The 27,953-nt window shown below is 38.8% G+C and overlaps 1 protein-coding gene across 2 annotated transcripts in view; it reads left to right on the top strand.

Moving 5' to 3' along the window:
• LOC117302760 (sushi, von Willebrand factor type A, EGF and pentraxin domain-containing protein 1-like) overlaps positions 1-27,953 on the top strand; it is an 87,234-nt gene that overhangs the window by 11,075 nt on the left and 48,206 nt on the right. For both annotated transcript variants that reach the window (XR_004520454.1, XM_033786783.1), the window contains exons 6-24: positions 1,193-1,372; positions 2,359-2,610; positions 4,355-4,528; positions 5,418-5,618; positions 6,130-6,321; positions 8,296-8,493; positions 9,412-9,618; positions 10,348-10,448; positions 10,914-11,082; positions 12,640-12,864; positions 13,178-13,366; positions 14,445-14,642; positions 16,625-16,760; positions 17,545-17,663; positions 18,072-18,263; positions 21,220-21,417; positions 21,990-22,190; positions 22,751-22,993; positions 26,972-27,160. Coding sequence is in view for 1 of the 2 variants with exons in the window: in XM_033786783.1 (XP_033642674.1) it covers positions 1,193-1,372; positions 2,359-2,610; positions 4,355-4,528; positions 5,418-5,618; positions 6,130-6,321; positions 8,296-8,493; positions 9,412-9,618; positions 10,348-10,448; positions 10,914-11,082; positions 12,640-12,864; positions 13,178-13,366; positions 14,445-14,642; positions 16,625-16,760; positions 17,545-17,663; positions 18,072-18,263; positions 21,220-21,417; positions 21,990-22,190; positions 22,751-22,993; positions 26,972-27,160 (3,564 nt within the window). In the remaining variant the exon portion in view is untranslated. The remainder of the gene's footprint in view (positions 1-1,192; positions 1,373-2,358; positions 2,611-4,354; positions 4,529-5,417; positions 5,619-6,129; positions 6,322-8,295; positions 8,494-9,411; positions 9,619-10,347; positions 10,449-10,913; positions 11,083-12,639; positions 12,865-13,177; positions 13,367-14,444; positions 14,643-16,624; positions 16,761-17,544; positions 17,664-18,071; positions 18,264-21,219; positions 21,418-21,989; positions 22,191-22,750; positions 22,994-26,971; positions 27,161-27,953) is intronic.

Genomic DNA, 27,953 nt, shown 5'->3' with positions numbered 1-27,953 from the left:
TTGGTCGTGCGGGTTGAAAAGCTTTTTAATTGGTCGTTTAGGCGTCGGCTTCCTCTTTAAACTGCGTCACACGTTTATCTAATGCCCTTGCGACCATCGTGCGTCCGCGTATAAACCAGCTGTGAGTAGTTTCACATTCGGGCGTACATTTACAAAAGGGGTTTCAAAAAATTTAAGATCAAACAAACATCCTTGTCCCAGAGTTTTACTTTTGTCTTAGCATAGACTTTAACCGATAATTGTGTGTTTGTTTAAAAAGCTGAAACTAATTTAAACAAGCTCTATAGGGTATTTTTGTTGTTCAGATTCAGCATTAAGAATAAATTAAAGCAAAGAATTTATTCATAAAAAAAATAAAGTTCTTCAGTTGTCGTGTTTTCTCGCTCCGGTGCGCGCGAGACTTGCACAGTCTATTGGATTCGCTTTAGTCATTCTATTTCATTTACACACCAGCGGTACAGAAAAAAAATTAAAAGTTCACAGATTTACAAATAATTTACAGGGTTTACAGAAGGTAATGGTGAAGACTTATCTTGAAATATTATTCCATGAAATGCTTTACTTTTTGAGAAAACATTAAAACAACATCAATTCTCAATAGCGAGAATTACAGATTTATTTTAAACACATGTCATGAATCGGCGAAATGTGGGGAAACAAGGGTGGGTTTTCCCGTTATTTTCTCCCGACTCCGATGACCGATTGAGCCTAAACTTTCACAGGTTTGTTATTTTATATACAAGTTGTGGTACACAAAAGGTGGGCCTCGGACAATACTGTTTACCAAAAGTGTCTCATGGCTTTAAGACTGCTATTCTTAATTTGGATTTTTACTACCTATATATTTGATGAAATGGAATGGTTTATCAGAGCCCCTGTTGCTGGCTTTTATGAAAGTGAAGGAATTTTGCGGCCAAGTGGAATTGAATGATCTAATACTTGACCAATGAATGCTAAACTTATGAAATTGAATTACTTCTTTTGACCGGAGTGCTGATTAAACAATGAGCCAGGTGTTAAAATGAAAGGATTTTTGTTGAAATTGGTTGTGAAAACCTATAGGCTAATAACTCGTTCTTATGAAGCGCGTTTTACAATATGTATTGATGTACTTCACAGATCATACTTTAAAAGTTGTTTAAACTTTCCGAAACCTGTTAAAAAAGGCTGTGTTTGTTTCCGACTTTTTTAGTGAAAACCTGTAGTCCGGCTCTCCAAAATATTCCCCATGGGGGAGTTACCTGCACCAACTCTAACCACTACAACAGCATGTGCACGTACCAATGCAGCATCGGCTATGGATTCCCTTCTGGGTCAACTACATCGCGAATATGTGGAGAGGCTTGGTCTGGAACAACTCCAACATGTGTTGGTCAGTATTATTTCAAACTATATGCACCTCCCTAATTGTCATTAACTGTGATTTTGAATGACTGGTTAATTCTTCCAGCCTGTACTACTGTGTCATTTTAGTAGCTTTCCTGAGTCAGCACTCTCCCCCTTGTCATTGGAGAATTCAGCCTCCCTAAGTCAGCTGACATGTCTCATGTGTCATTTGAGTAGCAAACGATATCTTATTGGTGGCTGGTTCAAGCCAGCCCCCACTATTGACCCCTTGCACGTGGGTCACACGCGGTGACTGATGCCACGCTCACCATGTTGGTGTGGAGTTAGGTTTACGTGTATTAACGCTGTGTCGCCTCAAATGCGCACTTCACTGCATAATGCACAGCTTAGAGTTGTATATAAAAACGCACAGTGAAATTGCCCACCAGTATGGCGCATTCAAGATTTCTCTGACGATGACGTCAGGTGGAATGGGTCAACAACCCTTTGTTTGAAGTAGCTGCTGTAGACTGACCCGGCTAAGTAACATCACAAAAGATGGCTGACAGCTGCGTTCAAAAATTTGTTGTAAGCAGTACATTTAACAGCTTTGTAAACAGTAGGTGACTGTCAGCTTCAAACCCAAAGTAATTGTTGCCTAATTATGAAAATAACTTGTCTGGTAAACACAGTTTGTTGAAACAGTTTTTGTCGGAAATTTGATAATCGGTGCAGATTGATCATTAACATTTCCGCTGCTCACACGAATCACACAAGAATGTTTGTGGCTCACTGCAACCACTTGTAGATGGAGAAGCTAATTAAACATAATATTTGGTGAAGTCACTGAACAAATCATTTTTAATTTGTCAGTGACTTCACATCCATCTTCAGCCAATAAAATGCATACCGTTATGAGTTTTATTATACATATTTTAATGTCACTAAGTGTATAGCTTATTTTTAAAGCAGATTATTTCAAAAGATCGAATCTTACTGAAAGCCAGCAGTAATACTGCTATTTTGTTTCAGATATCCAAGCACCAACTTTCAGCTTTTGCCCAGTCAGTTTCTCAAGAACGGCAGATGATGCACAGACCAGTGCAATCGTCGCTTGGTCAACACCTACAGCTACTGATAATGTCCCTGGTGGTCTAACGGTATCTCAGATTGTAGGGTCACCATCTGGGAGCCAACTGAGTCAAGGGCTCTATAGTATCAAATATCAAGCAACTGACGGACGGGGAAATGTTGGATATTGCAGCTTCACTGTCACTGTTATAGGTTTGTTTTCAAGTTTTTATTATAACCGTTTTGTTTTAATTGTACCTCAAATTGGTTATTAACTTGACAGCTGTCATTTTTTGAAAAATGTTTCTGAAATTGTAAAATGCTTCAGGATATTATTGTTGACACTGTTTGAAGCCAGTGGACACTATTGGTAATTGTCAAAGACCAGTCTTCTCACTTGCTGTATCTCAACATATGCATAAAATAACAAACCTGTGAAAATTTGCGAGATAACTATGAAAGAACAAAACACTCTTGTCCCACAAAGTTGTGTGCTTTCCGATACTTGATTTCGGGACCTCAAATTCTAAACTTGAGGTCTCGAAATCAAATTGGTGAAAAATTACTTCTTTCTCGAAAACTACTCCACTTCAGAGGGAGCCGTTTCTCACAATGTTTTATACTACCAACCTCTTCCCATTACTCGTTACCAAGTAAGGTTTTATGCTAATAGTTATTTTGACTAATTACCAATAGTGTCCACTGCCTTTAAAGACCTCACCTTGTCAATTTTCATAAGTTGGCCACTATTATCACTGTCTTAGTTCTCAGAATACAAGACTGCGAATTGGTTCATTGCCAACATGAGCACCTCAGCTGGGATTCTAACCCACATCCTAATAACACTTTAGGCCAATGGACCCTACCCATGAAATATGCTAATAACAATCACGCATGCGTACAGACCCTGTTGGTTGGCAAAAGCCATAGAGTTGTGCACTAAGCAGAGGCGCAAAGGCGTCTGCGTCACGCAGCCATTACCAGTGTACAAAACAGCGCGATGTTCCCTCATTTTGCCAACCAAAACGTTAGTGCGCACGCGCTATGGGCAATTTACATAGTTCATGGGAAGGGTCTATTGCCAAGGACTGCTTAAGGACAAACATGTATACATTTGATTGTTGGAAATATTTGATTTCATTCTATACAAATATAGATTTGTACAATGAAAAACTACATGTGACAATTTCATTTCAAAAGGTAGTACTGTTTGTGAGATATCGCCGAACATCCTGAGCAAATATGTCCAGGGATGAAGAATAATTCCAACAGGAATACACAATCTGCTCAGATTCAATCTTTAGGGAATATTATACACATATTGACTGGCAACGAGGTAACTAGTAGACGTCTATTCCCACGAGGGACTTTGAGTGACCAGAAGGGAAATAGGCCCCTCTGGTCACTCACAAGCCCCAGGGGAATAGACGTCTACTAGTTACCTCGTTGCCAGTCAATATGTGTATAATATTAGACGTACACTAGTTACCGAATTATGCCAGTCAATATGTGTTTTATAACACAGCTCTGTCTTATAATGCCAAATAAAAACTGAAAAAGGCATTTTGTAGTTTGTTCACGGTTCAAGTCAAGAGAGGGCGCTGTTACCGCGGGCACTATTTGCAAGACTAGTGGCCGCTCTGGTACTATTCCCGCAAAACGCGCGCGCGATCACTAGCCTATATTAGTTCATCCCACGTGACCATGTTTCAGCCAACCAGAATACAGAAAGAGCAAGAGGTGTGTTATATAAACTTATATCCATTGCTTCAAATTGACTCAGGCTAAACATTTAACCACTCGGAAAGCAAGGGGTCGCTTTCCAGTAACTGACTGTTCAAAAAGCCATTGAGGAAAAAACTAGACTGGAAAACAAGGGAGTAACAGTAAGAGTGTAAAGCATTCAATAACCTTTAATTATTAGTTATCCTCTTGTGATTATTTTGTTTTCTTACAGTGATAACTTGCGGTGGTTTAACTCATTCAGAAGGATTGTTGATCACATGCCCCAATAATCACATCAAGGGAGCATCATGCACATTTGTGTGTGCTTTAGGGTACGAGTTAGTTGGTAACACCATAACGTGTCAGTCTGATGGTACATGGAGCCCATCTCAACCCCACTGCCAAAGTAAGAAAGTCATTTTGGTTTCAGGGTACAGAAAAATATTACATGTGTTTGTCTAAAGGCACTGGGCACATTTGGTAATTGTCAAAGACCAGTATCACATTTGGTTTATCCAATCCCATTTATGCATAAATAAAAAATCTGTGAACATTTGGGCTCAATGGTTTAACAAAGTTGCAAGAAAATATTGAAAGAAAGAAACACCCCTGTTGCACAAATTTGTATGGTTTCAAATGACTGATCTCAGATTCAAAAAATTTTTTGAGAAATTGCCTCTTTCTCACATTGTTTTGTACTATCGATAGCTCACCATTGCTCAGTACCAAGTAAGTTTTTATGCTAGTATATATTTTGAGTAATTACCAAACGTGTCCATCAGTGCCTTTAAGGGGTGTGAATAACATTACTAAAGACTAAAAATTGAAATGTTCACAGATTTGACACATTACTTTTTCCTCCATGCTTATATAATGGTTATCCGGGTGTAAAACTTATCTTGAAATATTTTGCCTGATTTATGTGCTATAATTTTTCAAAAACGAGGAACACGATTAGTTTTTATCTGGCGAGGCCCAGTGCTGATGTTTGAAATTCATTTTGAAAACAGTGATGGGAATTCATTGTGTCCCTTAGTGACAGATTGCGCTTATAGTTTTATTTGTTTAAATTCAATAAAATATTATTATATTATTATACAGAGTACAGGATCGGTAATTATAAAATTTAAACACTTTTAAAGCTCACTGAGTATATAATTTTTACCAAATGTTTTTGTCGTAAGTGAGTGTAAAGTCAAGAATTTTAGCATTTGATGACTTCAATTTGCATTGCTGCAATTGAAATAAGCCTCAAACGACTTAATATTGGTATTTTTCTTTTTTCACCCACCTAGTTTTGACATGTCCAACCCTTGACCCGCCTACCAATGGTGACTTTCAAAATGGCAGCTCTTGTAGCAACACCTATGCCTCGTGGTGTTATTTTGAGTGTGATACCGGCTTTAGCATCACTGGTAGTTCCGCTAGACATTGTATGGTGCAGGGTGTGGATCAGAGTGATGCAACCTGGAGTGGAACTTCAACCGGATGCCAACGTAAGCATGCTATATAAAATGTTATCTTCCAGTGCGCGCTAATACACCAATCAGATGCTCGAACTGGAGGGTGGTATAATATAACCTACTCCCAGTTTTTTTATTGCACACTGCGTATTGTCAGTGTCAATGCGTCAAACTCCGAATACGGACAGTGCAAAAATTACATTTTACAACTTTGCGCGTTGCACGTTAGACTGGAAGATAAGTTCGTTATAACACGCAAGCCCACGGAACACATAAAAATACAGCCCGTCTGCGTCCCATATCCAACTCGGCCTCGTTGGATATGGGACACGGAAGTGCTATATTTTTCCGTATTCCACGTGCCCTTGTGTGATAACTTACAGTATATTCTAAAAGCAAATCCAGGTTGGTTGCTTACTTCCCCATGATCCTCAGATTTTTTTGGAATAGGTTAACTTTTTGTCCCAGATGTTAAGAACTCAACCCTCGTTGAAACCAACTCCTTATGTTAAACTAATACTGGGGTCACCTGTTTGTGTTTTAGCCTCTACCTGTCCGATACCCTCAAGCACTGTGTTAAACCCGGAGGAGTCCAACACCTGCCCTGCAGTGAACCCATTACCCTACAACAGCACATGTAGCTTCAATTGCCCTGAAGGGTACACTATTCAAGGTGGATCATCTTCAACCTGTGGGGTTGAGAATCAGTGGGAGCAAACCCTACCCCAATGTCAAGGTGGGTCGAATATTATCAAATAAATCGTAATAATAATTGCTTAGAGCGCTCACATCCGTCACTCAGAGGCTTCAACATTCTGTATTTTTTGCAAGGTATGTGGGACTACGTTTCAAATATGAGACCCTCTCTTGTAGCTGTGGCACAATATGCCGACAGTCGAACCAGGAACACCGAGCCAAACCCCTTCTCTTTTCAATACGTGCGTTACACAACACACGGGACCAACGGATTTACGTCCCATCTGAAGGGCATAGCATCATAGTAAAGTGTCTTGAAGACTACAGGTGTCACACACTTGAAATCACACTCTGCTGATCAAAAACACTAGAGCTTGAGTCCAGTGCTCTTAAGCGCTGGGCTATGACACGCCAGAGGCCATGACACGCCACATAAAATGTGTTGATTGTCTATTGTTGATGATGATTTCTTCAGTTGTGCTCATCATATGTTGTGTGCAAATGACTATAGATTTCAGGTCTAGAACAACTAGAGGTAACCGTACGGAACTGCCCTGCATGGCGATCTGCCGATGAAATGGCTGCTGCTCTCGTGGCTCGGGCAGACAGAGAATTGATTGAATTCGATATTTCCTTTTCATCATCTCCACTTTGGTTTCCTTATAAGCCTTAGGCCACAGTTAAGATTATGTGTGTTGTTTTTCAGGTATTTTCATTCTTGGCTCGGGCAGACAGAGAATTGATTGAATTCGATATTTCCTTTTCATCATCTCCACTTTGGTTTCCTTATAAGCCTTAGGCCACAGTTAAGATTATGTGTGTTGTTTTTCAGGTATTTTCATTCTTGGCTCGGGCAGACAGAGAATTGATTGAACTCGATATTTCCTTTTCATCATCTCCACTTTGGTTTCCTTATAAGCCTTAGGCCACAGTTAAGATTATGTGTGTTGTTTTTCAGGTATTTTCATTCTTGGCTCGGGCAGACAGAGAATTGATTGAACTCGATATTTCCTTTTCATCATCTCCACTTTGGTTTCCTTATAAGCCTTAGGCCACAGTTAAGATATGTGTGTCTTTTTTTCAGGTACTTTCATTCTGCAGAGTATTGTGCGGATCTTCAGGTTTTATTACGAGAAGGAAATTGTACAATGTGTTAGAAAAAGAAGAAAAATGGCTGTGAGGATCATTTGTCTACAAAAATGGCTCTGAGAATAATATAATAATAATAATAATAATAATAATAATAATAATAATAATAATAATAATAATAATAATAATAATAAGACTTGTAATGCGCACGTATCCACCCTGCTGGGTGTTCAAGGCGCAGTAAAACCAACAACAAACAAAACAAAACAAAGAAAAACAGACACAACAAAAATTAGTCCTTGAAAACCTGTGACATAAGATACGTTTTGAGGAGAGATTTGAATGTTGTGGTACAAAGACAAGTTCTAATATTAAGTGGTAGAGAGTTCCAGATGCGTGGTGCAGCTGAAGAAAAAGACCTGTCTCCCCATGAGTGTTGAGACTTGGGTTCAATGAGAAGAAGCATGGAAATTGATCGAAGATTTCTTGATGGAGTGTAAACTTGAAGAAGTTCAGAAATATAGAGGGGAGCCTTGCCAATATATAAGCAATACCGTACAGACAAATTTATTGGGATTCCCAGCAGGATTTTAATTGGATCCTGTCGGGATTTAGGCAGGATCCTGGTGGGAATGACCTAAACAGACTGGATCCCAGAAAGGAAACCATGATTTCTCTATCCTGGTGGGATTCCAATGTGATAGATAACTGCTAAATTATATAACAATGAAAACAAATTGTAAAACCTAGCAAAGGATAGACATTGTTCTTCGAAATGTGCGCTATTCCTACAGCTAAATAAATATATGCTGTCTGATATTTGTACCAGGTTAAATAATGCCATGCTAACAATAGATCAATGCTTTTATACCTTTAGACTCAAGCAGGTTTTTTTTTCTTCAATCGGTTGATTTCTGATTTGCAGAGATCACGTGTTACAACAGTGATTTGCCAGTCCCAAATAATGGCGCGAAGAGCGGCTGTTCTGGAGACTATGAACCGTATGGTACCACGTGTACACTGTCTTGTAATCGTGGTTACTCTCCAACATCAGAAGTACAGAGAACTTGTCAGAGTAATGGGGTCGGCGGAGTCTGGTCGGGTGGAACCATTTCGTGCACAGGTGAGTTGCAATAGTTAGCCTTTCAACATCAAGACTCAGTGTTACTCGAAAATGATATTTTGAAGAAAAGTAAGTACCAAGATCAATTGTTTTGCTGTACATACAGATGAAAGTGTAAAAAGAGGCCGAGATAGGATTTGATTCACAGTATCCATACACAGTAAGCCAGCAGCCGATTTCATGAAACGCTAGGATCAATCCTATCTCATCCTAACTTAGGGTGGGTTCAATGCGTCCTAACAACTTCATATACGGAACCTAACTCGTCCTAAGTCCTAAGTTAAGAAGATTTTGGTGAAATCGACGACAGGAATCATTGAAATGGAAAAAAACACCCTCATTTTACCCAGAAATGATTTTATATAATAAACAAGAATTTTTGAGTTAGGCTGTTTTGTCATGGATAACATGGGTCAGATTATTCATTACTTTTTGTAGTTTGTGACTTTGTTCTTTATAAGGGCGCATGGCAATCTATACTCAATAAAGAGATGTGACTTTACAGTTTGAAAATCTTTAGCCTTCCAGAAGGCAAACACTACTTAGTTTAGACATATGCAAAGCGCGTAGCGCACTTGTACGCATGACTCTCCTGTCGGCCGCTAACATGCACAATAAAGGATGGCTGGTCGCGCAATAGTGCGTTAACACGTGTACCATCCTTGTGTGAACATTTTGAACCTCAAAAATGGAAGCGTGTGCAAGTGCGCTGCGCGTTGTGCAGTGGGTCCGATATACAGTACTTCAACGATTGGGCAAAAAAGTATGTGAAAGTGTTCTTTATTTCATTCATAGGCCTATTGGGTTTACCTTTAATATTTTTGATAATTTTCCAAGGCAAGGCTCAACGTGATTGGATTCAAATTGTGTTCGTTCAATATGATGTAAACTTTTAAATGTCTTTTTGTTTTGTTATAGCTGTGGTTTGCCCGCCACTTTCCATGCCTGCCAATGGCATTGTTTCTCTCTGTGTACGTAATGGACAAGATAGACTTACAACTGGAACCCAATTGTTTGACACAACATGTACTTTTGTATGCAATGAAGGCTACACTCTCTTTGGTACAGGAAGTCGCAATTGTCTTGTGTCAGGAATATGGGATGGTAGTAGTGTACAATGCAATGGTAAGCTGAAATGAACAACTTGGAAGTGAAATTAGTTTTGTAAAGAGTAAAATTAGTATCTGAAGAAACAAGGTGTGTTGTGTTACAATAACTACCGTTGGAAGAATAATCCCTTTAGGAATACACAATCTGAGAAGTCTTACCACTTTTAAGGATTTGGGTACTTTAATCACAAAACACAATGTTCACAGATTTCTGTTCAAATTACACAGTTTGAAGATAACAAAGCTTCCCTTAAATATTACCTCCTGAGGTGCTGTAGTTTTTGAGAAATGAGTGGAATAAGTCACTAAAATAATGTTTGTCTCAGTTTTAGCATGTAAAACGTATGTACCAGTTATGGTATATTACCATAAAACGTATTGGTATATAATTACCATAACTGGTAAATACATTTTACACGCTAAAACTGAAACAAAAATTACTTTTGTGACATAATTTTCTGCTATCACTATCTTCAAACAGTGTTAGTTTGATGAAAATCTGTGGACATTGTGTTATGTGTAACAAAAAGCTTCTTTTATTCAAATTTTGGGGAATGAAAAGTGATATCTTTTTCTATATCAGCAATAGTTCAAAGTGAAATGTTTCTCAAAATGCATTATACAATCCAAATCTGCTGTACTTCTTACCACGTATGTTTTTATTGCCGTTAATTTTCAGAGTCATTACCAAACGTATACATACCTTTTAGGTAACGATAAACTTTTTCTGTTAATTTCTCTTTAGATGAGACACCTCCCTTAGTGCAGTGCCCAGTGAACCAAGTCATCTTTGCTGGGATTGGTCAGATCATGGTGTCATTGTCATGGTCATGGGAACCTGTGACGGTAACTTTTTTTAATTTTCCTTCATGATAGTCTGGATTCAAGTGGAAGAAAATATCATTGTATTTTAATTTATTGTTTGCATAGTCTTTACTTTATAAAGTATTAATGAAAATCATAGCATAAATAACACCAGTGATAATATTAGAGTCTTATATATCCACTAAAGGTGCTCAAGGGAAGCAAAGGAAACAAGAAAACAAAAGCGAAAAGAAACAAAGAAAATCAATCAAGAAAGACAAAATGCACACAGAATAATCAACCTGCGCATAAATATATGCATAGACACATCATGGTGAATTGACCAATGGGAATTTGGCTCTCAATCATGAATATGTATGAGGTAGTTTTATCCATTCAATGCCTTCATTTGCACTTTGTGTCTTTGTTGTGTGCATAAGTTGAGATTAGTTGAACAGACTGGAAATGGTCAAGACTAATAAGGTGCTCTTTCAATCTCTTTTCTAGGGGACTGACGCTGGTCAAACCATCTTCGCCAGCCTGCACACCTTCAACTCAGATCCTGTCAGTGGGACAAGGCCTACTAAATTGATTGAAGGCACACATTCATTGGTCTATGTAGCCACAGACAGTGCAGGCAATTCAGGGTTTTGCTCTATGCAAGTTGAGGCTAAAGGTTAGGGGTCAATTAGTATAGATTTGTATTTTTTCCACACAGAGACTACACCGGCTCTTCTTAGAGCCAACACTCCCACAAAAGAGATATACACATGGTTGTACCATGTTCTTAAACGGCAATTAAAAACCGGCAGGGTTGTGGCCGTGTGAAAAAGTCCCTCGCTTCCGCTCGGGCCTTTATAGCATGGCCACAACCCTGCACAGTTTTACATGGTGGTTTAAGAATTACTCTTTTATTATATACAGAAAGGTTTGCGGTAACACCATGTAATGACTATCTCTAATGAGTTGGGGTGGTTCTGAAAAGAACCGTTGGTTTCAACTCGACATTTCGATCAGTATGCTCTGATCGTCTTCTGGAGAAAGCTGGACTCTGATGCACCACCCAAGACTCCAGAGCAGGTTTCACCACGCATCACCGAGCTTTATTTCCCGCCTCTATTTCCGGCCTTCGTGCATCACCAAGCTAATCTGCCTCCACAGTACTTAAGCAGCATGCAGCATCAGAGTCCAGCTTTCTCCAGAAGACGATCAGAGCATACTGACCGAAACGTCGTGTTGAAACCTACGTTCTTTTCAGAACCACCCCAACTCATTAGAGATAGTCATTACATGGTGTTACCGCAAACCTTTCTATATCGTATTTCCACCATGCAAAGTTTCAAATCCTACTTACTCTTTTATTCCCATTCATAAATGCTATTTTGGTTTATAGGCGTCAACAGTTTTCGGCATGTTCGGATAGTTTGTGTGCGTATTTCTCGCATCCATGGGCTAAGCCGCACAAATGCTATCCAAAAAAACCCAGTTATAAACAGATCCAGCTGGTCATTATCAACTATTTAAACACCCCCACTGGACGTGCTCTTCACTAAATAGCAATAGCGAAACTGTGTGGGGTATTTCTGAATATTTATTTATTGTTTCTTCCTATATGTCCACATCATGCAGAGCTCCACCCAATACTCGGATATGAAAAATTGTTGTTTTTCTGTACAAATAATAAGGGAATCAATGTGTGGTGGAGAAGTTTTCAACTAGTGGTTTAATCCCAACAAGACCTGGTTCTTGATAATTTTACCGAGACGAACAACTAGTGGTTTAATCTCAACAAGGCCTGGTTCTCGATAATTTTACCGAGACGAAGTCGCGGTAAATTATCAAGAACCAGGCCTTGGTGGGTTTAAACCACTAGTTGAAATCCGATTCAACACACTTTGATTCCCATTCATAAATACCTTTTGGGTTAAAAGGCGTAATAACCTGTGTGTTTTCTGATTCCGTTCGTGCGCATGCGCGTATAGTCTTGGTGCATATTCGCTGGTTTTTCTTTCACACACAGCGCGGCCAACTCACCGACAGCGCGTGCATCGCCCGTAACAAGAAACGTCTTGCATCAAGACTAGCGCGGAGTTTCCGCTCACAATCGGTAATACAAACACTGGTTATTATCAACGGTTTAAACACCCCCACGTGACGCGCTCTCCACCAGTAGGAATAGCGAAACTGTCTGAGGTATTTATGAATTAAGGTTTAAATGTTTCATTCAATACAGTGACCAGATGTTATGGTTTAAGTACTCCAGAAAATGGCATGATTGAGCTTGTGTCAGGACATGGTTCCTGTATTGAGAGCGCTGTTTATGGCTCCAGGTGTGCGGTCAGTTGTGAGGCTGGCCACACTTTGTCAACAGAGGGCACTACATTGGTTAGACAGTGCGACCGTCTGAGTGAGCAGAGTACTGTGGGTTTTTGGACCCAGAATCCACCGTCATGTAATGGTATGTTTAGAATTACAACAACTAAAACTTATTCATTCTTACTGTATGTGCTATTTCAGAGGAGATTGATTTAAAGGTCAACATTTAGCGTTTTAGCTTCCAATTCCTCATGGGGAATATTTACAACAAATAAAGTAAAGTACAACCATTATTTTTATGTTTGACTCTATTTTACTTTTTTTAATTTTAAATACAACCCTTGGTGGCTGACACAAAATTGTTCTTGTTTTTTGGAAGACAAAATTAATTTCTATTCATTTGCTAGACATTAAGAGATCTTTTAGATTTGTAAGCTTTTCTTTTCTTCCTACAGTAAATTTATGCAGCTTTCCGAATATATCCAATGGCTACATTGCGGGTTGCAATGGTGATAGTGCTTCATATGAAGATTCCTGTGAGTTTCGTTGTGACCCGGGTCAAAAGACATCTAGTGGTCAAACCTTTCGAGTCCGTCAGTGTCAAGCAGACACCTCTTGGAGTGGGTCGGACTTTCAATGTACAGGTAAGCATTTGGAAATTATTGCTGTCATGTTATACACTTTGTAGGACTACATCAAGGAGTATTTTACCAGATTGTCTAAACACACAAATTTACTAAGTATACAGAAGAGTCCAGCTAAGCAGAAACGGGTTTCCAGCCAAGCACACAGAAATGTACTGCCATTGTTTTCTTGGCAGATACATTTCATAAGCAATAATTTCTGTTAAGTGCCACTATGAAATTAGGACTAGGTTGTCAGATCCAGGGTAAGTCAGCTGTTCTGTCTTGTACGTAGGAGGTCATATGTGTCCAAGTCTCACTCAAAGTAGCCATAGAACTTGATTTCCTGGGCCACATAAAGCCTCCTCGCTACTCTATCCCCTGGTATTGCCCCCAGGAATAACGGCCAGCACACTATGATTAATATGAATATAAATAATAATAATATCGAAGTCTTATATAGCGCATTTACCAAACAAGGTACTCAAGGCGCTGAGTATATACAAACTTCCAGAAAGATAGGTTATTACAGTGATGAATTCTGAGACCTAATTAGTTAGCACCTTTATATGGGTTTACAAGGTGCTACGGCGCATACAGCAGCCACAGCCAGGAACATCGGGGTGAACCCCTTCTCTTTTCGATAAGTGCACTAGGTTCTTTTACATGCGTTACACAACACATGGGACCAACTGCTTTACGCCCCATCCGAAGAACGAAGCAATGGTTAAGTGTCTTGCTTAAGGACACAAGTATCACGGCTGGGGATTCGAACCCCTGGTCTGCCCCCAGTCTGCCCCCGGTCTGCCCCATCAAATTGGCTACACCGGGGAATTATAGCCACCCCTGCTCATGAGTAAGGTGAAACCCTGTGTATTCTTTAGACGAGCAACCGGAGTAAAGTGCGTTGGGGTAACCAGGGTAAAAGAAAAGTCCTGGGGCCTCCCCGAGGCAGTATTCGATGGGGATAAAAGATACAGTGCGAAAATGGGTCCAGTATCATTGACTGGAGTCAGTGGTCAGTAATTGGATGGAAGTATAGATTTTTTGTTTGTGTGAGAAATGATATTAATATCGCCATATTACTTTATCATGACAGTGACAGTGACATGTCCAGGTCCCTTCTCGATCACCCATGGATCCATAGGGCCAGCTACCTGCAGCCAGGCCTCGATGCTACCATACAACACTGAGTGTCTCTTCAGCTGTAATAATGGCTTCATTCAACAGGGTCCTTCAAGCAAGACATGCACAGATGATGGATCATGGGATAACCCTCAGACCACGCTGTGTATCGGTAAGACTCTCCACATTTTTCTTTCTTGCCTCGTTCTCACCATATTACACCAGTACTAATGAAACTGCATTGGCTCCCAGTTATGTTTCGTACAGTTTACAAATTTTGTTTGCTTACTTTTGAAGCTTAAACATGTCAATCTCCTGCTTATTTATCTGAACTTGTTCACCATTATTTCCCTACTCGGACTTTCCGATCATCTCAACAGTCATTGCTTTCAACTACACAAGCTTCTTCCATTTTATATGGCCACAGATCAATTTCTTATGCCACACTGTTTCTTTGGAGTAGTCTTCCTGTGCCTATTTTCCAGGCTAGTTCTTTACACGGTTTTAAGTCTCTGTTTAAAATTGTTAAGAACTGTTTAAAGCTGCTTATTTTTATATAATTTGCTTATTCATAATTGTACCTTTTCACTTATTGTATACTTCATTGTTCTCTTTATGCGCGTTTTGTATCTAGGCACTCTACAACTATCTTTATTATTATCATAATCATTGTTTCTTAAAAACCTGTCTATCGCAACATCACAGCCTGCTTTTTGCCAACCGAGGTTGGAAAACTATAGGTTTTCTCGGTCAATTTCGGCAAATGAGCAGCCAATTTAACCACCAGCTTATTCTATTTGGCACGAATTTGAATGCTATCTGAAATGGGTCATTCGATTTCGTTTTAAGACTAGTCAAATGTACTTTTACGTTATTCGATTTAACAAAATAATCATTTAATTTAACAATTCATCAAAACAGCATTCAAATTCACAGACGCTTCTTGAGGCGTGTGTGTCACGAAAAAGAATGACGATACGCTAAATTGAACAGAGTGGTAAGGGAATTTGACTCGACTCAAAATGAAATTGAACGGCCAAACTCTGAATTTGAACACAGTAACAACTGGAGAGGCAAAACAGTTTTAATTCGAACGCATGAAAATGAAATTGACTGCTCATTTGCCGAATTTGATCGAGAAAACCTATATAGAAAACCATAAATGCAAAGTGAAAACAGATGGCCACAGTCTATAACAATGTCGCATAACTATTTAAAAATAGTGTTGAACTTGTTGAAAACAAAGCAACCAATCATGGGAGATAATCTTTTTAATTTAAAGTTTTCAATTTTGTTTAATTCGCTCAGAACACTGTTGAATGTTTTGTTAACATTTGGTTGTCCATGCCAAACTGCATGGTTTGTTTTTTTAACAATGGAAATGTCTATAAAGAATATCATGTCTAAGCATGGAGGTTCGAATCCTGGTCTGGTTGACAACAATACTTGTGTTCTTGATTATAATATTTAACTATAATTGCTCCTCTTCACCCTGGTCATTCTTTGATATTTTTCATTTACTTTTTGTACCTTTATCTTGTAAATACATAGTTTAATGATTTTAAAGTTTTTGTGATGTATTTTGTAAGTTTAAGTATTTTTTTATATAATGAATCCAACCGTATGTGGTTGCAAATAAAATTAACCTTACCTTAGTAAATGCGTACCTTTCATTGTGAGGGCAAAAATTGTTCTAGCTTGATGCACAATGTTTTGCAGCAAAAGGGAAGATGGTTTCAGGTATAAAACAACTGCCATTATGATTAGAGTGATTAATGTTGGTGTGCCAAGAGTTTCAAATGGGTGGATAAACATCAGTATGTTTTCTTATTAAAATAAACAGCACCACCAAACGACTGGTGGTGCCTCGTTCTAAGGATGACTAGTGAAACTAGTCGAATTGAAACGAAAATTACGTGAGTATTTGGCTGTGTTTCTTAGAAAATTCATTTATTAAGTTGATATTTTACCAGCCTGATGAACTTCTTTCATGTTAATAATTATTATTGGGTTATTTTGTGCCATAGTTTTGCATTAGTTCAAATGATTGTTTGTCCTTCTTTATCTGTGTTCATTACACTTAGTCAAACTGAATTGAAGTAGTTTTTGTAATCTTTTCTTACTAATAATTCCTTCTCGATCACACTCTTGCAGACCAACAGAAACCCAGTTTTGAAGACAGTTGTCCGGTGTGGATCACAGTAACAAGTGCCTTTGGCTCAACATTTCAAGTGGTTGATTTTGATGTGCCGACTGCCACTGATAACTCTGCCAATGTTACTGTCAGAAGGTGAGTTGGTTTAAAAGCACTAGAGACTCTGTTTAAAGCTGTTGGACACTTTCGGTAAACAGTATTGTCCAAGGGCCCACACTTCGTGTATCACAACTTATATATAAAACAACAAACCTGTGAAAATTTAGGCTCAATCAGTCATCGGAGTCAGGAGAAAATAACGGGAAAACCCACCCTTGCTTCCGCACATTTCGCCGTGTCATGACATGTCTTTAAAATAAATCCGTAATTCTCGATATTGAGAATTGATAATTGTTTTGATGTTTTCTCAAAAAGTAAAGCATTTCATGGAATAATATTTCAAGAGAAGTCTCTTTCACCATTACCTTCTGTAAACCCTGTAAGTTATTTGTAAATCTGTATAATGGCTTTAAAGGCACTGCTGTTGATTTCACCAAACTCTATCTAACTTAGGACTTATCTTAGGACTTAGGACGAGTTCAGTTCTGTATCAGAAGACATTTAAGACGCATTGAACCCATCCTAAGTAAGGATGGGTTATACTCGTTCTAACTCGAGATAGGATTAGTCCTAGCGTTTTGTGAAATTGGCTGCTGGACACATTTTGGTAAGTGTCAAAGACCAGTTTCTCACTTGGTGCATCCCAACTTATGCATACAATAACAAACCCTCTCTTTACATGTAATGTGGGTTTCTCCTGCCAGCCTCTCACCAGCCCCTTCTATTTTGTATCTCTTTTTATTCAAAGTGCTTTAGAAATGATCTGTTTATTGTAATTATTAAACTTGACTTACTGTAAATTTCTGATGATTCCTGGCAGGCAAAGCGGACATACGGCTCCAGGAAGTGTGTTCCCTGAAGGAAGAACAACTGTTACTTACATCGCTACAGACCCGACTGGTAACTCTCAACTCTGTGATGTCTTCATTACGGTTGAAGGTAAAGTTTTGTATTTCCTTTTTGTCACGGCTCTATGTTCATTGTTGTCAATTTTGTTGATATCATTATCAAAGATGGCCCTAAAATAAAACTGATAAACAAAACTTTAAACAAATACTTTCATGTCAATTTTTGAGTATTTTTGTTTTGTTAAGAGGCACTTTAGGCATGAAAGCTTTTGTTTGGCATCTAGAATCACACAAATTTGTGCAGCAAGGGTGTTTGTTCTTTCATTGAGTCCAAACTTTCACAGATTTTTATTTTAAGCATATTTTGGGATACACCAAGTGAGAAAAATTGTATTTTTTTCTCAATTTTTGCAAAGGTGTCCAGCGCATTTAAACAGATATGTAATGACATATCACACCCAAAAACTTGTTGAATTTTTTGTTTTTCACACTTTTTCAGTTTATCGCTGTGGAAGACTAGAGGCCCCAGGATCAGGCAGTGTGTTATGCAACCATACAGCTCACATCGTTGGCACTCAGTGCGTGCTGGAATGTAACACTGGCTACACCATGGGTGGATCAGATATTAGAACATGTCAACTTAATGGTGACAACACTCCGTACTGGGATGGACAAAATACAGTATGCACAAGTGAGTTGGGCATCCCGAATTCCTTTATAGTTTGCTCATCAGCTCTTGAAACAAGTTCGAGTGTGCACCATGCATGGTTAACTAAAGGTTGACTATTTTGACTCAAACCCAGGCTGGTTGACTACTGTTGTGTTGTGGACCATTTGGAACCAGCCTCAGGACCAGGGGTGGATTTCAATAAGAGTTAAGACTAGTCTTATCCCGAGTTAGGACAAGTTACTTGTCCTAACCTAGGACTATAGCCATACATTTTTTATATCTCCTAGGACTAGCCCTAAAGTTAGGACTTAAGTCCTACTTCTTTGTGAAATCGACCAAAGGGTTTCTTCCATGGTCCGATAGCCTGTTCCATGCTAATATGTGTAAACTGCAGAGGGGAACCAGTGACTCTATACATGTATAGTGAAAAGGCAGAAGGCAATGTATCACTGCTGAATACTGTGGTACCCAACGTGTTAGCTAGAGAGCCGTGCACGCCGTGTTAGCACGGCCAGTTGGGCTGAAAACACGGGCAAAAATTTGATGCACGGCTTGGGTGAAGCCGTGCTGTCTAATAATTTCAGTGAAAATTACTGAACTTCTTTTACTATTTTTTTTGTTGTTGAACAGTTTAAAAACAGCAGTGAGTAAAATTAGATTTGGTTTTACCAGATTTCCTTCTTCTTTTTGAATCAAAATTTCAACGACGCAACCATAAAACAATCAATCGAAAACGCGGACCACTTGCGACCACTCAAAACACAACGCACAAACCACACATACACAACGCACGTGCAAATTACACAACGCAAGCTAGCAAGACACGCATACTTCGTTTTAACAGTCAGTCGTCGTCATCGACCGTCATCAGCAGGCAGCATGAACTTCATGCACGTGTGGTATGATAGAGGCGAATTCACACGCGTTTTCGTTCAGATTATTTTAAGCACCAATCTCATCTCCACGATCCTTCAAACCATCGCGCTCTGGATTTTTCTACTATGACGTCAGTATCGGTAACTGAGTGACACGCGGCGCAGTGCACCTTTTACCGCATACATTCTGCAGTTGCTTTGTAGATTGGTTCCGCAGTTTTTCCCAACTCGACGGCGGCGAACATGACGATCTTTTTTTTCCTTCTAGAAATTCAAGGGCACATCATTTGTTCGTTGTAGAGTTTGTTTGAAACATTTTGGATTTCAATGTTTGCATCTCTTGGGTGTTAATGCAGTTGACAAAACGATGTTCATTTTCCGCTCGAAAGGTTCAAAAACTGGTTCATGTTTCTTTTCAAATCTCAAGTCGGTTTTGCTGTAGACCTCCCAAATTTATGTCAATGCATGGTACGTTTTTTTGCCCAGTGGAACTACTTAAATGGCACTGTCTTTCGTAACTGTTTGTTCTTTATTCTCCACAGACTGTTTACAAATTGCCTTTGACCCAGTTTCAAAAATTAAACAACCTATAAGACTTAAACGTTATGAAACCTAAACAAATACTAAGGAAAATATTAATTACCATGATCAGTCAGTTTAAATTAAGCAAACAATTATGGTAAATGTAAATCACTCTTGGCATTTTGATTGGTTGCAAATACTTGTGTGAATCATTATTTTTCATTAATTAATTGATTTGTTTAAAAATAAACACAAAAACTATTATCAGCTTCTTGACCTTAAGGCCTATAGTTCTGAAATCGAATGGACAAGAATGGATAGAAAATTAACATTAGTAAAATGATAACTCTTAATGTCTTCAATACCTCTTCATTTTTTTTTTCGTCTTCAAGCAAAAATTTGTATCAAGAGTAACACATAACAAATATTTTGTTGACAGCAAATTTGTACTGCATTATTTGATCGCTTTTGAATCATTTCAGGCTAAATGGGTCCAAGCGCAGCTCCATGGTCCAAGTAACTGCTTTGAACTGGCCTAATATTGACCCAGAAACATTTTATAGAGTTTAATAATGTATAGTGGACGTCGATCACCTTTACAATATCTGTGCTTTAAAGCCTCTCATTTTCAAAACAAAAATTAAACCAAAATACTTTACTTGTAACAGAAATAGGTACCAGAATTGCATCAGAAACCATCAGAGAGCACCTACACAGTAGCCATAGCTTCCAGGGCCCTTAAGAGGGGGAGGGGGGTGGGGTGGGGGACAGACTTGGCACTGCGCGCTCGTCGTGTTGTGTGCTACGCACACGTTTCTATTTTTTTGTAGTGATTTTAGGTTGCACTCCCACTTTTTCAGTTTGCACTCCCACTTTCAAAATTCCTGGCTAAGACACTGGTGGTACCGATGGTTGACTCTTCCAAACCAGTCGTTCGAGTAAGTGCGTCACTGCGCATGTATGTTGCTGGTCAGTAGTCAACTTAATGTGCCCACTCCAACTTGCTCTTGGTTGCACCGTTCTGAAGTTTAAGAAGACCTCCCATCATCCTCCTTTGAAAAATCTTTACTTTGTTTCAAATAGTTGGCGGAAAACAGATACAAAACTTAGGTTGCAGTTTATCAACTTGTACACAATGTACATGCTTGCCTGCCACCAGGGAGTTTAGCCTAGATTTTTTGTTTAGTCCACCCTTTTTACAGTCTGCTTTAGCCCATTCACTTGTGCAATATTTTAAGTCGTTTTAATTTATCTACAAGTTTACTTTTATTTATTTATTTATTTCCTTTTATTGTTTATCCTTCCCTTGTCTGCTATTTTTACTTATTTGTTTTTTATTCTTATTAGATATTTATTATTTACTATTAGTTGTATAATTATCTGCTTTTATTATTGCTTTGTGTATCTTGCTATGTTAAATTTATATTAATTTTATTGTGTACCCCAGATGTATTTGCTTTTGTTGCCCCTTGCCCATCTCGGGGTATATTGTCAATGTATTTTGTTTTGTACTGTTATGGCAAATAAAATAATAATAATAATAATAATGCTTTTTGATTTGTTTGTTTCTTTTTGCACAGTTTTGTCCTGTCCATCACAAGCCATTCCTGCCAACGCCTTTAAGTCTGGCTGTAGCAACTCTCCTGATGCTTTTGAGACTTACGGCACCGAGTGTTCCTTCCACTGCATGTTAGGTTACAAGGAAGAAACCAGCGACGGTGGCCGATCACGCTGCCTGGAAGATGGCACATGGTCAGGAACAGATCTTGTGTGCACCGGTAATTTTAATCTTTTTTAGAGACATTCATTTTAAGTACATGTATAATTGCACAGCCACAATCATAGGTACATGTACATGTACATCTTTTGTTTAAAAAAACAATTGACATAACTATATATGTGTATTTTTTTACAGATTTTGTATTCGACAAACTCATCATCAATCACCGTTTGTTCCTTACAATGGGTGACTAAAGTCAACTGCACTCATACCCCTCTTCCTTACCATAGGTGACTTCTCGACTGCACTCGTACCCCCTCTTCCTTACCGTGACTTAAGTCAATTCATTACCAGAATTTACTAGGGTCCATTATAGACGATTCCAAAGCTATAAGTTGTATCCAGACCAAACCGGTTGTACAATTTTTCTTAGGACTTGTTCGGACATTTTGAGAAGTAGTTTGGTGTGACCCAGCTTTTAGTAATGAACCAGTGTTTTGAGATAATTCACATATCTCTGATTGTCAGAGATGTTAAATTTGCATCATGAGTATACAGTGCTAACACACACATCGGTGTGTGGGTAAAAACCAAACGTACTAATCTCTAAATGTTGAATTCTGTTTTCAGAGACTCAGTGTCCGATTCTTAGTCCATCTTCAGGAGTGACTCTGATTCCCACGTCCTGCTTCAGTCAGGCAGTGTATGGAGATAACTGCCTCTTGTCATGCGTTAAGTCTGGGTTCAAGGTTGTGTCTCCTGGCTCTGACCATGTGACGTGTTTTGGCAATGGACAGTGGTCACAGAATATCTCAAGCGTCCAGTGTGTTGGTAAGTTATGCATCTCAGAAACAATTTTAAAAAAAGGAAAACAGTACTTCTTATTTTAAGTTAAGTTAGGCCAGTGGTGTATACAAATATTTTCATTTGGAGGGGAGGGGGAGACATCATTTAAAGGCAGTGGACACTATTGGTAATTACTCAAAATAATTATTAGCATCAAACCTCTCTTGATTACAAGTAATGGGGAGAGGATGATAGTAATTGTGAGAAACTGCTCCCTCTGAAGTAATGTAGTTGTCGAGAAAGAAGTAATTTTCTACGAATTTGATTTCGAGACCTCAGATTTAGAATTTGAGGTCTCGAAATCAAGCATCTGATGAAAGCACCCAACTTCAACAGACTCAGCCCCAAGTGCCCTGCTTGTGGAGTGGGTAACTATGGGGCTAGCCCCAGGTGCATGAATTCGCATCGCATTCGCAGTTGAAACAAGTTTACAGCACTTTATTGATTGTTCATCAGTGTAGGGAAGAAACTTAAATAAACTTTGTCTTTAATCCCTGCGGCAACAGTATTGAAGTTCCGCTATGTGTTCATTTTATTGTTGGCAGATGACCAAGACCCTCAGTTTACAAATTGTCCTGCGCCACAGACTTTCTATGCCTTGAATGGCTCCTCCTCGGCTGAGGTGACCTGGTCCATCTGTGCTACGGACAACGATGACCTTCCTCCTACAATTACCTGTGACGCAGTGTCAGGGGACCAGTTTGTTATTGGTCTCCACTGGGTGGTGTGTACAGCACAAGATGCTGCTGGTAACACTGCAGGATGTAACTTCAACTTTGATGTCCAGCGTGAGTGCACTTTTTGATTAATTTTCAAATGAGCACAAAATAACTGGATGACAACGACTCATACTTTGCGCTTAATTTAGACACTTAATTATACCACTTCGCGCTCTCTTTTTATTGCAGTCAGTCATATGGCTCATGTAAATATCCACCCTGGCATTACATATTATTGTGTACCATGCTCAGGCATGCACCTACTATACTATGCTTTATTTTGTCTGTGCAAATTAGACAGATGGTACTGGAAATCATGCTTGTTATCTCCCTTTTTCGCGAGGTGATTGCAGAATAACCCCCAATTCCAGACCTTTGCCCTTCTTTTATACAAATGTGGCATTCAATAATAGACAGGCTGCCTATATTGCCTATGCACAGGGTTTTGTGATTCATACTGTTTCAAAAGAGAACAACAAATCCAAGTGCTTATTATGAGAACCTTTGTTGCGTGAGCTAAGTTAACCCTTTGCGTGCTACGGGCGCAAATTTGCGCCTGCAACGTTTATTCCCTCACTGCAGTGGGCGCATATTTGTGCCCAACACAACGTGCTATTTGTTTGCACACAATCAAGCTTTCTTTTGACCCCTGACATCCATCCAGGTACTTTTTTATACACTTCGATACACAGAGGACATGTTACGAAAGAATACTCAACAGTTTTTCATGAACAAATCTTGTATTTTCCGAGTTTTTCGGTGACTGTTTTCACCGTAAAACAAAATGGAGTAACAATGGACGCCGCAGGCAGCATTCTGGAAGATTTTCGCGGATTCTAGCTTTGGAAAATAAGAGTCTAAGGATGTTTTGGGAGACGATAGAGATGATAATACTTCAGTGGGGTTATGTCTATTGACATTGGGCCAGATAACGGACACATATTGGAATACATATTGGAATAGTCTCAGCGATTCGTTAAAATCTTCACCTACTTTGTCAAATTTTGCTAAAAAAATTAAAGCACAGTTCTTTAATTCTTAGTTTTGAATGTAAAGTTATGATATATTTTCCGGATGATGTTTTGTCTTTGTACCTACATGTATCATGTTTCTATGTAAGTCAGTGTTGTGATAGTCTGTTGGTGTGTTTATTTGTTTGTTTGTTTCTTGTCTGTCCGTAGGTACGGGAACAAAAGCTTTTGCTTCACCCTATGCCTAAATGTTGTCCTGTCTGCGATTATTTATTCAACTTCCGTGTAAATTGTTATTGTTTTTATTTTATCTCTGGTTTGTCATTATATACTCATTATCATGTATCGTAACTTTAACGATATACACAAATGTAACTTAATGCATGGCAGCATTGAAATAAATGTGAATGAATGAAATGAATGATATCTATGGAAGATGGGGCCGAATCTGACGATGGCGATGGCAGCTTTCCTATGCAAGAAGGGAAACAGGGTAGAACTGTCCATGGTGTTGGGGACATTTTTCGCCGTGCTTTGGAAGTGTGTACTTAATAAATTATGTACTCGAATTCAATTCCGTTTGAACTAACTGGTTGTCCGTATTATACTCTACATTTATCTTATTTTGCATTTTGCAATAAAATCATTCCTTCACACAGAAAAATGCTTTTGAGTACAGATGTGTGTAATTTCAATGATTGTGCAAAAAGATTCCAGCGGGCAGGGAATAGTGTGTGTAATGAATGGTAGCATGCAAAGGGTTAAAGACAGTGGACACTATTGGTAATTGTCAAAGACCAGTCTTCTCACTTGGTGTATCTCAACGTAATATGTGATGCGATCAAGCAAAATGAGTCGTTTGTCGACCCTTGTAATTTTTTACTTTGCTATACATCTGAAAAGTGCAAAAGCTATGCTTTACTTCTTTGAAAACTCTATGTTTATACAACCTTTTGTTCAAAAGTTGTGAAAGGAGAAACACCAAGAGTTATGAGTGACTGAAACAAAGAGAAAGGGGTTAAAAACCCTTTTTTTAGCGCACATTACATCCGACAGGCGCCTTGCGTATACACTTTGAATATTGCGCCAAACTTTGACGGCGTTCGAAGTAAAATATAAGCAATTATTAAAGTAAGCAATTATTTATTGTATAATCTGTTGTTGAGTATGAAAAGAAAAAAGAAATCAGAATGTTTGTGTTTCTTGAATGTTCATTCAAGTAATAAACCACAAGGGAAACTGACTTGTTCAATTTGAAATAAACTGACTTCATGAATTCAATTTTTGTTTAACAAGGGGAGGAAAGTTTAGTGAAGGTTTTCTCGATCAATTTCGGAAAATGAGCAGCCAATTTAATTTTCAGGCGTTCGAATTAAAGCTATTTTGCCTCTCCGGTTTTTACTGCGTTTCAGTCAATTTCGTTTTGAGGCATTCAAATTCCTAGCACACTCAATCTTTTTTATGACACACAATCATCATTCAATTTAGCAAAGCTGGTTCGACTAGAGATTTTGCTGATTTAATCATTTTCAATTTCGTAAAGAGGCAATCAATTTCGCTAAACGAGGATTCAAATAAGTATACGACTAAAGAAATACGAATAAACAGATAAACTGTAAAAGGCAACTGTTTCTTCTTTATTTTTTTCGGGAGAGATTAAATGGTTAACTGAGCAAGACCTGATTCAAATGTGCTTGACTGTTGTTTTTTTGGTAATGTTTTTTTGTGTGTAAATTATCGCCAACCATTAATTTGTTGGCGTGCCAGACATCTTGGCATATTATGTTTAAGAGTGGCAAAATAATGAACAACCTGCCTTTAACATTCGTAAGGAAGTTAACCAAGCGTTTTAAGAATGCACAAATTCCAGAGTTGACTGCCCCAGAATGAAATTGAATGACTTAATGCACGCCTCACAAAAAATCCTGCGAATTTGAATGCAGCTGCGATGAATTGTTAAAATGAATGATTATTTTGTTAAATTGAATGACGTAAAAGTACATTTGACTAGTCTCAAAATGAAATCGAATGACCCTTTTCAGAAGCATTCGATTTCGTGCGAAATAGAAAAGAATGGTGGTTAAATTGGCTGCTCATTTTATGAAATTGACCGAGAAAACTTATACTAGGATCAGTAGATATCTAAAGTATTCTTCAGGTAATTTTTATAAATCTAGGGCTCTAAGATCAGACTTTTTATTTTATTTACTTAAATATTTCTTTCTTCTGATTAAAAAAAACAGTCATCACACGTAGAAGCACCAATTACAGAATGTTGAATAGGAAACGTAGAAACGTTCAGTTTAAAGATGTGGAAGGAAAGCCAACAAATGAGGAAACCCACCCAATCACTCAGGGTGTGGGTTCAAATCCGTTTTGTGACACTTTTGTCCCGGAGCAAGACACTAAACTACAATTGCTTTGCTCCACCCAGGGGTCCTGTGAGGGCAGAGATGGTTCTTGTGATCGATTTAGCTGTCATATTTGTTGCGCAGGCTGTATAATCCCCAGGGAGCTGAGATGGTTTAAGGCCCAGTGACCAGGGGTAATAATGTCGCTCTCTGATGTGAAAACCGCTTAATAAAAACTGGTTTTTGTTATTATTATTTGGATGGTCCTCAATTTGAGAGACTGTGTCTCCTCCGATTTGGTTGATGTAGTTGAGGGCAGAGCTGATTCTTGTGATTGGTTTAGCTGAGTAGTACATATAATTGTTGCACAGGCTGTATACTCCCCAGGGAGTTGAGATGGTTTAGGGAATGAATTAAGGCCCAGTGACCAGCCGTCGATTTCACGCAACGCTAGGATTGATCCGTTCTCGAGTTAGGACGAGTAACTCATCCTAACTTGGGTTTAATCTTAAGGTCTGCATGCTACAGTGCAGGGTTGGGACTCGTCCTAAGACCCAAGATTAATCTTAAGTTAGGAAGAGTTTGGTGAAATCGACGGCTGGGGTAATAATGTTGGAAGCGCTTTGAGACCCCCTTCAGATGGGAAAAACTGGTTATTATTATTATTAATATTATTATTGGTATTATTATTAATAGCCAAAATGATTACTGAAATTTTCTTACAGAGCGTAGATGTCCGTTTCTTTCCCCTCCACATTTTGGTGATTTTGTGGGGGATTGTAGCATCGTCCATGGCAGTGTGTGTCAGATCCATTGCCTTGATGGATATGTACTCCAAGGTTCGGATCAAGCTACTTGCGAATTCGACGGTTCAAATACCTACTGGCAAAGAGACGAAACACCAAGCTGTAACTGTAAGTCGCTAAAGACGTTGAGTTGATGAAGTTGTCTGAAGTTGTTTGAAAGAGTTGCTCTGTGGGACAAGGTCCTTAAGACATTGGGATTATAAAATTGTGTGAAAGAGTTACCCTGTGGGACAAGGCATTGAAAACATTGAGTTTATGAAGTTTTGTGAAAGAGTTGCCTCGTGGGACAAGGCCTTGAAAACATTGAGTTTATGAAGTTGTGTGAGAGAGATGCCCAGGGGACAAGGCCTTGAAAACATTGAGTTTATGAAGTTGTGTGAGAGAGTTGCCCCGTGGGACAAGGACTTGAAAACATTGAGTTTATGAAGTTGTGTGAGAGAGTTGCCCCATGGGACAAAGCCTTAAAAACATTGAGTTTATGAAGTTGTGTGAAAGAGTTGCCCCATGGGACAAAGCCTTGAAAACATTGAGTTTATGAAGTTGTGTGAGAGAGTTGCCCCGTGGGACAAGGCCTTGAAAACATTGAGTTTATGAAGTTGTGTGAGAGAGTTGCCCCGTGGGACAAGGCCTTGAAAACATTGAGTTTATGAAGTTGTGTGAGAGAGTTGCCCCATGGGACAAAGCCTTAAAAACATTGAGTTTATGAAGTTGTGTGAAAGAGTTGCCCTGTGGCACAAGGCCTAAAGAATTTGGGTTTATAAAATTGTCTGGAAGAGTTACTCTGTGGGACTTTAGCTAGCTACAATCAAGGCCATATCTCGTTGGGCCCCCCTGCCCCCTTTCAATGTTGGTTCTGATTGCATGGTCTTCTGCATTCCAGTCAACATTGAGCGCGGGGACA

Source organism: Asterias rubens, chromosome 2, assembly GCF_902459465.1.
Source record: "Asterias rubens chromosome 2, eAstRub1.3, whole genome shotgun sequence".
Taxonomy (NCBI): Eukaryota; Metazoa; Echinodermata; class Asteroidea; order Forcipulatida; family Asteriidae; genus Asterias; species Asterias rubens.
This window is presented reverse-complemented; position numbering and strand designations above follow the sequence as displayed.